The following is a 15,040-nucleotide window of genomic DNA, read 5'->3' as shown; positions in this document are numbered from 1 at the left end:
CACCCATCCATTTGTCTACCCATCCACCCATTCATCCATCCATCCATCTATCATTCATCATCCATCCATCCATCCATCATCCATCCATCCATCCATCCATCCATCATCCATCCACCAACCCATCCATCATCTCTCATCCATCATCTCTCATCCATCATCCATCCAGCCATCCACCCATCCATCTGTCTACCCATCCACCCATTCATCCATCCATCTACCCATGTATCCATCCATGCATCCATAACCCTGGTCCCCTTCATTTTGTCTGTGAAAGTTTCTTTGCTGCACCATCCTGCCTACGTGTCTGCTCTTGGCTCCTCCCTGTCTGCGCTCCCACCACCAGCCGTGACATTGTATGACTCCTCAGCACACTGCTGTCAGACCGAATCCAAACTGAGCTGAGCTGCAGAAAAAAAAAGGAAAAAAAAACATTTTGCGGAAAAACACAATAAGCTGCAGCAGTACAGAGCTGGAGCAAAGGTTACACATCCACAGTGGAGAAAGCCATGAAAGAGAGTTTCACGGTGCCTGGCTCACCCTCAGGGGGTTTGTCAGACAGAGGTGTGTGGGGGTGGGGTGGGGTGTACTGGCAGCTCGTCTGCTCAGAGAGGTAGATATATTTACCAGACAGGCTGGACTGGAGGTGTGAAACGCCCACCGGGGGTCACATCAGCAGGCCCTGTCTATTTGTGGGTCGAAGGCAAAGATGGAGAGATTTACAGTGATAGGAGGCGAAGATGGAGGGGGCGGGGTTATTGATCCTTAGGACAGTTTGAGGTAAATACAGTTAAAGAAGAAAAGAGTCTTTGAGGAAATGCTGTGTCTCTAGAGGGAAGCAGTCGGCATCTCATCCGCTTCCCATAGCAGAGTGGAGTTTCTTTGTCAGCCTGATCTAGCTCCTCTTTATTTTCTGTCTGTCTGTTTGATGCCCACCTGTCTGTGCACCTGTCTACCTGACCAATGAGGGAGCAGCAGAGTGGCCAAGTGATCAAAGATGTTCACAGGTGAAAAATATCTAATCTTTTATTAACATGCTAAACAGAAGCCATGTATGGAGGCCCATTTTACCCAGGAAAATTAATTCAATAAAAAAGTCAATAATGAGTCAGAATTATGAGGTAGCAAGTCATACTGCCTTTACTGATAATCCTGATTTAGTACAGATTTACTAAGTGATTTAATATTTGATTTACAACATTATTTAGATTTCATCAGTAACATTTTTAAAATTGTTTTAATTTAATAATTTAATTGCTTAATTTTGGCATTGTTAATTTAAAAAGTGAATGTTTTGCCTTTCTGTATTAATTCGATATTTATCTTGATTTACCATCCCTGGCTTACTTTATTTGTAAATCTCTAAGTAAATAGTTTTGATTTAGCAAATCACTTTGAAAATTTAGAATTTTTATACACATTGTTTATTGCCTTGAGATTTAGCCCTTTACTTAATATCTCCTGATATTAATACCTGCTATGTAAAGTAAATAAAATGTTGACTTGGAATCTCATCATTTTCATTCTCCATCAGTATTTTTATTTTATTTTTGTCATAAAAATCTTTCCCTGGGTGAAACAGCCGTCTATAACAGATCTGAATGGTGTAACGAGTACAAAGACCGCAAACCTTTGATGTATTCTGACCACCTCACCATGTGTGATCATCTCCATCTTTACTTCATGCCTTAAGTTTCAAAGCCTTTTGAAAACACTTTTTATTTTATTTTTTTTTAATCTCCCATCTCACTTCCTTGACATGATGTGGGTGTTAACGGGTCATCATGAATACGAGATGAGAGCCTCCACCTGGATCTGAGCTTTCACCTGCTGCTCTGCTCATCAACCTCAGCACCATGATTTAATAACGACACGACTGAGTTTTCTGACAGTTTGGTTTAATACAACATGTTTTCATTTTTCTGTTTCTGTTTCTTTTTTGGCCAAGTTAATGTATTTTTTGTCGCTGATGAATTCTAATGATTTCAGTGACCTCCTGAAATAAGAAAAAGTCGAGAGTACGATTTGAGAATAACCATAAAAAAAAATCCCGTAGGTTTCAACATTTCTCTCTCTGTCCTACATGGTGGTCCAAATGCTACAGATAACCATTTTAAACTATCTTAAAGCTTTTCATTGGTAATAATGTGTGTCCTCTGAGGCGAGATGAAGGCGTACACTTAAAAACATCCATCACAGCTGGCCCAGTGTATGCCTCCAGCTGTGGCTGAAATGTCTTTTCTCAGTATCAGACATTGAGTCAGACAATCCCATTACAGCTTCCAGCATTAAACTGCACATTCAGGCCAATTTAAGTAAGTAATTGCCCGCCATCAAACTTTACGCTGCAGATGGGCTTTGGAGGCTCGATTTAAAAAAAAAGAGAGAAAGGTCTTAGTTTAAAAATTCATCTAAAATGAGGCAGGAGGTGGGTAGAAGTGTCTGTGGTTGGTGAAAACTCTGGCTCAAGCTCAGAAATAGAAGTTATTGATAATATTTATTTCTAATTCAAACTCATCCCTTGTAATAGCAGCAACATAATCGTAGTTCGATTTGTTCCGCTTCAGTTTCTTTCATTCACTGTATTTTAAATAAAACCGAGTTCCTGACTCGTGCTCTGGGATGTTAACCCTGTCTCCCATGAAATATGTTTTTATTTTACTAATTTGCTTTACCAAATATGTTTTTGGAGGATTTTCTATTCACATTCAGAAGAGAAGCTGTGATAAGAGGGTAGGGATAGCGTGCTGGATAAACAAAGCTCATAACTCCCAACTGTAGTTTAGGTTTAGGCTCAGGATGTCCTCATATCAAATCTTCATACCCCTGATATGACCGTGTTATCATGGCGTTCATCAAATCTGTCTTAATTACCACCATTAGAGCTGAAATATTACAAAACTACTTCACAACATGTTTGCACTGGATTTCATTAAAACCGGTGAATCCTATGTATATTGCAGCGATGTTCAATTCACAAGAGACAGACGAAAAAAGACTCGAGCAGCAGAGGCTGAGCTATTCTGACTGATGAAATAATGAGGGATATTTTTGCCATATTTTGGATAGGTCCCTCTGCAGGGACATAAGATATTATACAACTGTTTGCACAGAGCATGTTGGATGAAAAAAATGGATGAAAAAGCTAATCTAAGCTAATGTTAGCATCGCAAGCTACGGCAAGGCCGATCAGGAGCCTGCTTCGGGTTGCCCCTCGCCCCAGCATCCACCTGTAGGCTCTACATTCACCTGAGGGGGGCGGGGGGGACACTGTTATCACCGCTCACTCACTGCCTGCTGTGCTTAGTATTTCCCTGTGGGGAGTGACAAGGTCAGAGCCTAGAGATTCTACATGAGACTGGAGAAAGGTTCTGGTTTTGGTAAAATATTTTAGAGTCAATGCATCCTGCTCAGTCAGACAGTGAGAGTCCAATAAAAATGCTATTATTTTGACAAAAAAAAAAGTTCTGCTCCTCCTGGAGCACTAGTGTAAAGTAAAACTCTTTCCTGTGCAGCCTCCTATTGTCTTACAAACTTGGGTATCAACCTTTCCTCTGCCCAGGTCTCTCTCACTTTCTCTCCCCTTCTCTCTCTCTCTTCCCCTCTCTCTCTCTCTCACTGCAACAATCCAATTAAACTATGAGAACATCTCATTCTTTTCGCCGAGGGAGTCATTCAGGCCCGGATAAACACACAAACAAGACCAACAATGAACATCAAACACCATCGTTCACAAGTCTGTTTTTCCTCCTCCTTGATAGAGGGGAGGAGGGGAGTTGATGGAGGTAGTGCTGCTCAGCTCTGAGGGTCTGTATTGGAGGGGGGGGGTCACAGAGAGAGCGGGTTGAGGGGGGGGGTTGAGCCGATTGTTGCCGCGGGCTCGCTATTTCTGAGCGAAAGGTTTCCAGGAGCCTGAAAATCAATGTTAATCTGAGGCCACCTGGGCGTGTAAACAGAACCATAATGGAACTGTATACACCCACTCACATACACACTGAGGTGATACACACCTACAGAAAGCATTACGCACAACAAATACACCTACACATTAACACACACACACACACACACTGTCCAGGGATCATATGTACCGTAGGCGAGTGGTTTGTTTTCTGCTCATGCTGCTGCAGGTGATCGGAGGGAGAATGACGGGATCAGCCACAGAGGGAGAGGGAAAAAGAGAGAGAAAGATCTAAAAAAAAAAAAAAAAAAAAAAAGCACATGCAAGAGAGGACCATAAAGAGAAAAGAAAGAAAAGTAAAGAAGACAGAGAGGGAATATAGTGTTGATCCCTCCAGTACTTGGAGAATCCACAGCAGACAGCAATGAAGCTGTTGTGGAGGCTTATGGAAAAACATCTTAATATCACACCGAATTCTTGTTGATATTGTTGCATGGCCATTTTCCTGTCACTGTTTTTACTGAATGCAGTTCACGAGCTATGTAGGTGAAAATCGCAGCCTCGTTCTTGATGCTGATTGGTCAGCTGCTTCTCCATCCAGCGTGTGGGGGATGTGGGCTGCGGAATCAGAGGTTTAGGAATCAGGCTTAGTTGTTTGAAGGACTGAAAAGTTTGACATTTGACTTGATGCCGGTGCTAAAGAAAAAGTCAGGCGGGGCTCAACAAAGTCAATAGGTTTCATTGTCTAGACAGTGTGAACGTCTGTCCCAAATTTTAAGGCCATTCAGTTTCAGTGGACTGACCGAGAGTGCCACTGCTACAGCCTGCTGGCAAGGATAAAAAAAAAAAAGACAACTGAAGAAGGAAGGGATGTTCAAATGTAAGGCTCATTGAAAGAGAGACAGACAGACAGAGAGAGAGAGAGAGAGAGAGAGAGAGAGAGAGAGAGAGGTGGATATATGGAGACAGACAGGTAACATACAGAGAAAGAGAGAGATAGAACAGCGAGAGGTCAGTCCAGATCAGATCCAACCCGCTGGCTAATGTCAAGGCCAGTTACAGTATATCCCTCTACAAACACACACACACACACACACCCACGCACTATATAGACAAACACACACCGTGTAGGAGCCTGAGGGTTATGCATTTAGCTTCACTGAATAAAATATTAAACAAAGTGGAGTCGCTCAGCGGAGAGAATCCAGCTTCGACGAAGAGTCACTGGAATCTAACAAAACACTCAACGACAAACTGGGATTTCAGAAACAGCTTCGGAGGAAGGGGGATTTTATCGATCATTTTTTTGTCATCATGTCAGATAACCCTCGCTCATTTTTCCTGCTCTCGCTTCAGCTAAAGGAGCGAGAGCAGCCTGTTAGCATTTAATGGATAAAGGAATGAGCACTAAATAAAAATGAATAACAAATTCTAGAAGATCAGTTTCCAGCACAACACAACAGGAACACTTTCTGCTGGGGAGGAGGTTTCAGTAAAGGTTTGTTTAAAATACAGGAACGTATGTCAGTTCTGTTGATTCAGTGCGATCAGCTAAACGCTAATAAGCATCAGTCCTGTGGAAGGAATCATTTAACACTTTAGTCAAGGTGGTTTTCTCTGAAAACGCCAACAAAGCACATTGAAAAGACGATAAATGAGAATCTGAGCTCAGTCCAGTCTCTTGGAGAAACATCTAGTGGACATGAGAGGAAGTGATGCTGAGCTGAGGTGACACTGCAGCTCTGAATTTAGCTTCCAGCCAGGATGCTGACTGCTTTGGTCCTTTTTACGTAAAGTGATGTTGTGTTACTACGTCATGTCATGTTATTACGTCATGTTACGTCATGTGATGCAGTGCCACATTGCATTATGTCATTTTGCTTTGTCATATCCTCATGTCAGGTTTCCAGCACCCACTGCCACGTCATGTCACATCATGTCACGCCACAAGATGTGTACAACATTTTTTTCTTGTCGTATCGTATCATGTTTTGTCACGTTATGACACGTTGTGTCACTTTGTCACATCACAATGAGTCATGTTAAATCTTATGTCACGTCACCTGTGTCCATGACATGTTATGTCATCATACGTCAGTTCTGTGTGCGTCATGAGCTTTGATTTGTGAGACATGTCACGAGACGCCTGACAAACAGCTGCACTCACTGGACTGCGGCATCATGGAGGTGTACACCTTGGGGTCAATGGTCCCCATGGGCGGTGGCAGAAGTGGGTTGGTGAAGCTTCGTAACGGGTGGGTGGGCCGCACGCAGGCTGTCGGGATGGTCCGACCGCTTCCCGCCTGGGCCTCCTCTGCGGCGGCGGCTGCAGCAGCAGCAGCAGGAGCACCTGGGACCGGGCCAACCCCAGGAACGTGCTCCACGGGCGGGCCGGAGGAGCCGGGGAGGAGGGGAGGGGGCTGCTGCGGTGGAGGCTGCTGCTGGAGGAGAGGATTGGTGGAGGTGTCTGCGGGCATCGCTGAAGAGGAGAGGGAGGAGGAGATGAGGGAAGGAGGAGGTGGTGGGAGGATGAAGAGAGATGAGAGATGTTAGGGAGGGATTGGAGGATGGGAAGAATTACAAAAAGGACAAAAGACAAAACATCCAGTTAGTCTGAATCACAGAGCCATTTATTTGTAGAAGAGACAGAAAACAAACAGAAAAGAAAACAAACTTCAAACATGTCAAATTCTGGAACAAAATCCTAAAGAGCGTCAGCATTTTCTTCATAGACAGTTTCAGCTTTGATGTAACACGCTGAAAAACTGCAGGAGGACAGCAGGACCGAACATTTGTTTCTGTCAGGAATGGTAATGTAAATATTGTCCTCACAGACCTTCTGCTGAGTGTTTGACTTCCTGTGGTCCTTCATGAGTGGGGTCTTTAAACCCCACTACAGAAGGACAGACACGTTTGTTCTTTGATTTTAGCTGTGTGTTCTCCCTCCATGACAGCAAAAACACTCATATTTTATCATTTCCACACTGAAGAGCTCATGGATCTTTAAAAGCTATTAAAAGTCAGCTGTAAATTTCAACAACTTATATTTTCCCAGAATTCCTTTTGCATCTTTACAGAGACACGTGAGAGAAAGAGGAAGGGCAAGAAGAAGAAGAAGGAAAAGAAGAGGAGCTTCCTGCTGCAGAAAAGAAATGTGACTGTGAGCAGAAACATGCCTCTGATGTGACAATAAAGATGAAACTCCCCGTGCAGCTACAGCCAGTGTGATCACAGAGAACATGGGAGAGTGAGGACAGCCGCTAATTTCACATAGAGGAAGATAGAAGAGGAAAAGCTGAGAGAAGGAGTGTGAGAGCCACTTGGAGACTAAGGGAACATGGAGGGGTGAGGTGAAAAGTGAAAGATGGGAGGGGAAAGAGAAGAGGGAGAGCGATTAAAGAGGAAGGAGTAAAAGATTTTTTAAGAGGGAAGGACAAAGGAACAATAACACAGAAAGTTTTGCAACTTTCTTGCAGGTCCTTCAGTGAAGGTCCAGTAAGCCGCTGTCGGTACACTCAGTGAGTGATTATTGTAACCATGACAACAGAGGTCTGCTGCGCTATTTCAGGAGACGCTCCTATGGGTCGTAACAAAGGGTAGCCATAAACAACGTCTACGGTCGTTCTTTAAGTTACTGCTCCTAACAACCATTACTGCAGCTTCCATGAAGACTGAAAATGATTTCAACCAGACGGAGACACCAGCCGCTACCGAGTGGTTAGAGCATAGTAAAATAACAGAATAATAAATCTGCCAGAATAACACAATGTCAAGCTGAATGAAGGGAGTGAAACAAAATGGGAATTGCCTTTATCAGGTTAAAGTGTGGAAAGGAAGGAAAAACTTTGGCCAGAGAAGGTCGCTGCTAATTTGGCTGTGTCTTACTGTATGTCGCACTGGTGTTCTTCTGATCTGAGCATATCACATATTACTCTGAGGATGTGTCTTAAGAGACACAGGTATTCGAAGGTATTTCTGCCCCCGGAGATGTTGAGTCTGGATCTGTGATTACAAGCCACTTACTGCCTCCATGACCCACTGCTGCAGTTATTATTATTATTATTATTTATTATTTTTCCAAAGCTCCTTCATAATTTGTCTCTTATTCACCCACACACACACACACACACGCACACACACACACAGTTACAACCTGCCATACTCATTGGGAACAATTGGGAATCAGTGTCCTGCTTAAGGACACTTCAACAAGTGGACAAGAGGAGTTTGAGTCCTGTGATTAGTGGACAACCTCCTCCACCCGCCGAGCCACAGCTGCTGCCCCTCTGCATTATATTCAGATCACTTTGAATTATCCAAACTCGTAATGAGTTGCTGATGTCTAACTTCGGAGTCTGAAGCTCTCTGACTGGGTGTTTCAGTCTGGGACATGTGATGGACCCACCTCTTCACTGTGCAATCAGAGGAGCTCACTGTTGTGTCTCACTGCTTGTGTGACTTTAAAGTTTATGTTATCTCCCTCATTAACAGCCTCTGTGTCTCTGTAATTATATCTGCCTCGCTCTATCACCGGCTGCCCCGCCCCGCCCCTCTGTCAACTCATAAGCGCGCGCGTGTGTGTGTGTGTGTGTGTGTGTGTGTGTGATTTGCCAGTAGTGATCAGCCCTCCCAGCGCGATGGCTAATTCAATGACTCTGAAGCTTCTCCCCATCTCTCTGCTGTTGTTAAATCATTGTTACAAGCCGACCAGGAATTAGCCAATTACTGAATTACTGCTCCCCACCACGTCGTTTAGCATTTAGCTCCGCTGCAAAACGAGGCTTAAATACAACGGGGGAGGGGGGGAGGGGGGGGGGGGGGGCGGTGGAGGGAGAGCTGTGAAGATTAAAATGCTGCAGTGTGAGCCCTGTTCTATTTATTAAGGATAAAGGTGGTATTATTATGTATACCATTGTTTCTATAATTAACAGTTGCAGTGGTCATGTAAGTCATATAAGTATTAATAATACCCATAATCACAGTATTAATAGCATATCAATAGTAGCAGTTAGTTGGGGTGTTCCCATTATTTCTAGTGGTATTTCTAGTTAGGTTAAGTGCTATTGGCTGTGTGACTGAGAGATCAATTTTAATGTTGGAAATGAAATAGCTTATAAGATGAAAATATGTCTGACCCATTAAACACTGTCTCTAGAAATGTTGCCGTGGGCTGCTGATGTGTCAACTTCCCCAAATCCTCCAGAGAACAGGACAGGAGTCTCTGACATGACCTGCACTCTGATACGGTCCAGGTCCAACAGTTTGCAGGTCCATCATAGTGGTGGATGAAGCCTGTCGCTCCACAAACTAATGAAGTGAGCTAATGATGTGCTCCTTGGCCTTAGAGGAAGTGCTGTAGCAGGTGGGTGGGTAGGTGGCAGACTAGTTATTATTATTCAAACATGCTAACATCAGGCTACTGCAGAGTCTTTCTACCACAGTTTTTGTTGCTTGTTGGCCTTGCACTGCAGCTTCCTGTATGCTAATGACCGGCAGTACCTGGAGTGTTTCCTTTGTCTCTGCAGTAACATCAGAAGTATTAGCAGCAGTAGTGTTGCAGTACCTGGTGTGTATCCTCTGTCCACGGTCAGGCTGGGGAAAGGCATCGGTCTCAGGCTGAACTTGTTGTGCGTGAAGCTGCAGGACGGTGACGGCAGAATACCAGGATACTGAGAGGAGTCCAGAGCTGGGACTGGGATGGCGCTGACCACGGCTGAAACACACAGACAGAAAACAGTCAGAAAACCGGTCAGCACAATGACACTGACACAACAGAAAGAGATGGAAGGGAAGAAAATGAAAAGGAAATGTAATTTTATATCCAATCTATTTCATGATCTTCTAGAAAACCAAGCTAGAAGAATAAAAATTTAGTGAGATCAGTAAAAATAATAAAAAAAAAAGAAAAAAATTATATAGGATCATATAATAAAAGTCACTGAGTCTTGCAGCATTGCCCACAGTGGCCTGATATACCCAGAAATATGACTGGGAGATATATCTCAGTATAAGCAGGACAGTGAGGAGGAATTTTTTTTTTTTATCTTCTTTCAGAACAAATAGCACCTATCACCCGACCCTAATAAACCAGTGAACACAGCAGAGTTTGCAGCAGTCAGTAAAGCAGTCGGTCAGAGCGGAGAGCTAAACAGAGAGGAGGAGAAACAGTCTGCAAAGCAGTCAGAGCAGAGAGAGTTCATATTGTGACCTTGAGAGAAAACTGCAGGGAGTCAAGCTCACTGAGACTGATTACACTGCCTCAGGTACACAATGCACACACACACACACACACACACACACATACACACACACACACACACACACACACACTTTCTCTTCAAGCCTGTTTGGAAGATAAGAGGCAACCCCCCCCCCCCCCCCACCCCGTGTGTGTGTGTGTGCGCGCATCCCATTTGTGCGGTTTGTGAGTCTCTGTCTCGTTTTTAATGCACTTCCTGTCACGCTAGAACTGTGTTCACAATTGTGTTTATTAATGTTGATGTATATTTATGAAATGTTTCAAGATAAATATATATATATTTTTAAAGTAAACACTTGCAAACGTGTCTATTCCTGCTGCAGCTATAAGATTTCCCACCTCACGCTGAAATAAAGTGAAGTGAGTCTGCTGTGAACAAATGATGAATATAATATTGCAAACTGTTTTCAGCTATGTCATATTTCTCAACAAGTGGTGGATTGAAGATGATAGAAAATAAATACGGTTATCGAGAGATGTTTGTCTCGTTTAAGTTGGTCACTAAAATAATTCTTTGGCTTATCAAAGGAACAGCTTGACACTTTGGAAAATAAGCTTCTTTGCTTTCTGGCTGAGAGTTAGGTGAGAAAATCAATACTATACTTATGTTTGCACAGCTAAATGTGAAGCTAGAGCCAGCAGCTGATTAGCTTAGCTGGTCACTTTAAAGCTATATCTCTAAACATTTGTATACATTTTTTAATCTGAGAAAGGCCGTAATGTAAAAAACAACAATGTGTGATGTTATGGAGAGTTACGGGCTGGATCTGTGTCTTAGCCGGGCGAGGAACACATGAGGCATCAGTGCTTTACCAGTGTCACGCTGGATGTGTTCAGCCATCGCACTGATGTGTAAAAATACATTCTGAGAGACAGTTACGTGCACACATGCTGCTGAAGATGGTTTTCATACCAATGTTTTGCATGTGTTATTTCTTTCACTCATTATTTCTCATGTTCTCTCACATGAGATGTAATGATGAGTGTGGTGTCTCCATCATGTTTTCTTTCTTTCTTTCTTTCTTTCTTTCTTTTTATCCTGCCTCCACACTGTCTGAATGTTTTTACATAACGCACGGGTCAATAAAGCTTCTTCAAATTCATTCTAACTGACTGGCTGAAAAGAGGATGACAGAGGGGGAGGTGGAGTTTTCTTCTGCCTCCAGCTTTCTCTCTTTTTTTTTAACCATGAGGTCTGGTTCTACTAAACCTTGATCAATACCAGCATTGATTGCAAAGTATTGATAATTGCAAGGCTGTGATCAGCAGCTTTAGGAGGTGTGTGTTTGTGTGTGTGTGTGTGTTATTTACTGTATTTGTGCTGTGATCATTTAAAGAGAAGCAGGGTTTGATTACAACAGCGAAACGACCAGAGATGAGCAAGTCTGATCAATGCTGCTATTGATTAAGAACATTGATGACTTTGGTGCAGTGAGGCAGCGAACTACAGGTTAATGGAAGTTTGTGGGCCTGTGTGTGTGTGTGTGTATGTGAGAGAGAAAAAAAAAGCAAGGAGAGATAGGAAAAGAGAACATGGCTTTGAATGAGCTGAAAGAAAAAGCAAGAAGAGCTTTTTCCAACCATCAAAAGAAAAAATTCCGATTGACGTTCCAGTTAGGTTCTGGCTCAAAATTCTGAATTTAGTAATAGAATTTAGTAATAAAAACACTATATGATGGTGTAGTGCGGGGTCCATTAACCAGCCAACACCTCTCAAAATGGGAAAAGCATCCGCTGAAAGCCCTGCTGTGCAAAAACATACTTAAAAGGTCACAGACACACAGTCAATAATACATGCAAGGCCAAACTTGGCCGATAACCTTTAATAATTACAATTCAAAAGCGAACCATCAAATTTTATAAACACCTCCATTCTAGTGACCCTCACGCCTACCAGTACAAGGCCCTTCAGAGCCAAGAGCGGAACAAAGATAAGAGTCTCCTCTGCCAGATGGTCCTCAAGCTCTGCCCACACACACACACACACACGCACACACACACACCAGAGCTTCAGGACAGACAGCAAACAATCTGGCCATACCAAAAAAAAAAAAAAAAGAAAATATACCAAGTATTGGAATGAATACACACAAGTCACAAAGTCACAAAGTAAATTAGAAGTACTATAATTTACTTTACCCTAAAGATGATGAGTACATGATGGTAGAAAAAGGAAAACGTTGACAATGTACAGTGGACACAGCCTGTTCATAGACACATTGAGGAGGCCACACTTCTTAATATATTGTTTTAAAAAAAATATGAGGATTTTGTTCTTTAAAAAACAACAAAAGTTGTGGACAACTTTTCTGTCCTGTATGGTCGTGAGTTGAATTAAATGTAATTGTTATTGTCTTTTATCATATATCATATCTAATATCATAGTTGATGCCAATCATCTGTAAATGTTAATAATTTTCTGTCCTGCTTTGGCAATATAGGTTCCTGACCTGTGATGCAAATAAAGCTTATTTGAATCTGAATTTAAGAGACAAAGGGAAAGAGATTCCAAAGACAGAGGGAGACAGAAACAAAGACAGGTTAATAAATTTGAGTTTTTAAGGGACCTAGATAAATTTAACAAGAGATAAAAATGGCAAAAGAGAATATGACATCGGGAAGAGACAAAGAGAAAGACAGAGTGTATAAATAAAATAGGGAACAAAAGAAGAGGCAGAAGTACAAAAACAGACTTAAGAAAGACAAATGGTAAAAAGAAAAGAGATAATAGAGAGGACGATAGCAAGAAAAAACAGAGAAACTGAGATAAAGCAGTGAAAATGGATAATAGCTTGATCAAAAGAAAAACAAAACAGAAATGATATGAAAAGCACAAGCAGACTGAGATGAAATTGAAACAAACCGATAGGAAGAGAGACACGGTGAGGAGGAAACCAGACAGGAGACACAAAGAGATAAAAACAGAAGGTAGATAAAGAGATCAGAAGGTCTGTCGTCTGCAGAGCAGAGATGTGGCAGCAGGATAAAAAAAAAAAGTGAAGAAGCCTCAAGCTGTTTCAGAGGAAACAAAGAAAATGAGACAGAAACAAAGAGAAAGCGCAGACCCTGCAGGAATTTCAAAATTGCATTTTTAACTAATCCTACATTATCTGTAAGAGGTTGCAGTTCTGTCAAATTCACACAAAAGTCACATCAGAATCTCTCTTCTCCAATTACGGAGGGTTTCACGATAGAAATGCAGTCAACTATTGATTGTTTAGATTTGTCCATTAGCTGTCTCTAATTTTTGGTAAAAAACGTCATCTATAAAAAGGATGAACCTCAAAGGTCTCTAAATTCAAGTCAGAATTGTTGTTATATTATGTTATAATTTAAAGATCATTTAATTAAGTTAATTTAAAAACCAGAATTAAAAATGATTAAAATTGAAAGAAACATGATTAAGAAAAAGTAGAAGGTCGTCTGCATATAGTAGACTTCACAGCCTTTACCATTTTTTTTCTTATCTGCTGTGCCTCCCAACAATTTTGTGTTTACTGTGTTTACTACACATGTCTCATGACTATTGCAGTGTCCATTTTGTTGGATTTATCAGTGAAGCAGGAATGGCTTTAGTCGCTGTACAATACCTTCTGAGATTTCAAATTTCAGTATAGCAAAGAAGAAATTCTGAAAGCAACAAAGGCACACAGCCAGAGCTCAGGTGGAAGGAAATATGAGGGAGGAGAGAAGACAGAATGAAGAAGTCCTCTGGGCCAAACGTCCACAAAAAGATGAAATAAAATCTAAGTTCTATTATGTAAAAGATAAAATAAAACTTAAACTGATGGAAAAATAGACTAGAATAGAGCACAGGTCTGTGTAATGGCAGAAGAAGCCTGAAGGGTTTTCCTGTTTTATTGTGACCCACATATCACACACACATTTATGTAAAAAACACAGGAGTGAATGTCACGTGGCAAGGAAAAAAAAAAAAAGAGCAGTCATCCACTGACTCACACTCTCCAGAAATAACCACAACGTTGTAACCTGATTGTTACTGTTCAGTGCAGCAGCTTCAGCTTGTTACAGCTGTAGTAAACAACAACAACAACAACACGAGTGAAAAAGAATAAAATACAAGAGAAGGGAGGACAAAAAAGACAGGAAGATAGACTGAGAGCAGGAGCAGGGTAGTTACAATATGAAACTTTCAGCTGAGAGTGAAGTGACTGAACACACACACACACACACAGTCTACAGAGAGAGAGAGAGCAGTAATTAGATGATCTGCTTCTGCATAAAGCTGTTCATGGCTGACTGTCACGTGGTGTCACTGAGACTGCAGATGCTCCACATCAGTCTGCTGGTGCACTGAAGCAGGTTTATACAAAGAGGCGGATCTGACAACTACAACCACCATGAACTCCACCCACAGTGTGTCAGAACACACAGGAGGCGTCAAAGAGATGAAGGAAGTGTGACAGAACTGGTGTTGGGGTGATCATGTGACTGTAAAACATACCAGGGGAACGATGGAGCCGAGGAGGGTGATGTTGACTAAACAGTGCTACAGGAGCAAGTGAGGTTTGACAGAGTCCACAGGGGACATACAGACAGGAGACAGAGAGACACTGACAGGAGAGAGATGTAGTTAAAAGGTGGGTGATGGAAATGACAGGAGTGTGACAGCATTGAAGACTTGTGTGATGGAGATGCTGGGGGGACATGATGGAGCTGAGAGGGTGGCTTAATTGATCCTGATTTGTTCAACTTAGATCAAGTTATCTTGAATTACAATGCACTCTTATTTTGAAAAGGCAACAAGAGAAGAGAGGTGAAACGGTGATGATCATGTGACTGCGGTTTGATGAGGCAGACATGATGGAATGCTTGGTGCGTATTTTATCATATATAGGTGAGCTGAGACTTCATGTATGGTG

The 15,040-nt window shown here is 42.1% G+C and overlaps 1 protein-coding gene across 1 annotated transcript in view; it reads right to left on the bottom strand.

Moving 5' to 3' along the window:
* The window catches only part of dcc (DCC netrin 1 receptor), a 154,461-nt gene that overhangs the window by 12,694 nt on the left and 126,727 nt on the right, over positions 1–15,040 (bottom strand). Inside the window, exons 26-29 of the mRNA XM_041059116.1 lie at positions 9,457–9,611; positions 8,692–8,751; positions 6,830–6,841; positions 6,066–6,210 (exon numbers count right to left, since the gene is read on the bottom strand). Coding sequence (XP_040915050.1) covers positions 6,066–6,210; positions 6,830–6,841; positions 8,692–8,751; positions 9,457–9,611 — 372 coding nt within the window. The remainder of the gene's footprint in view (positions 1–6,065; positions 6,211–6,829; positions 6,842–8,691; positions 8,752–9,456; positions 9,612–15,040) is intronic.

The sequence above is a fragment of the Toxotes jaculatrix genome, chromosome 16 (genome assembly GCF_017976425.1).
Source record: "Toxotes jaculatrix isolate fToxJac2 chromosome 16, fToxJac2.pri, whole genome shotgun sequence".
Taxonomy (NCBI): Eukaryota; Metazoa; Chordata; class Actinopteri; family Toxotidae; genus Toxotes; species Toxotes jaculatrix.
The sequence above is the reverse complement of the archived record's forward strand: the minus strand, read 5'-3'. Positions and strand labels throughout refer to the sequence as shown.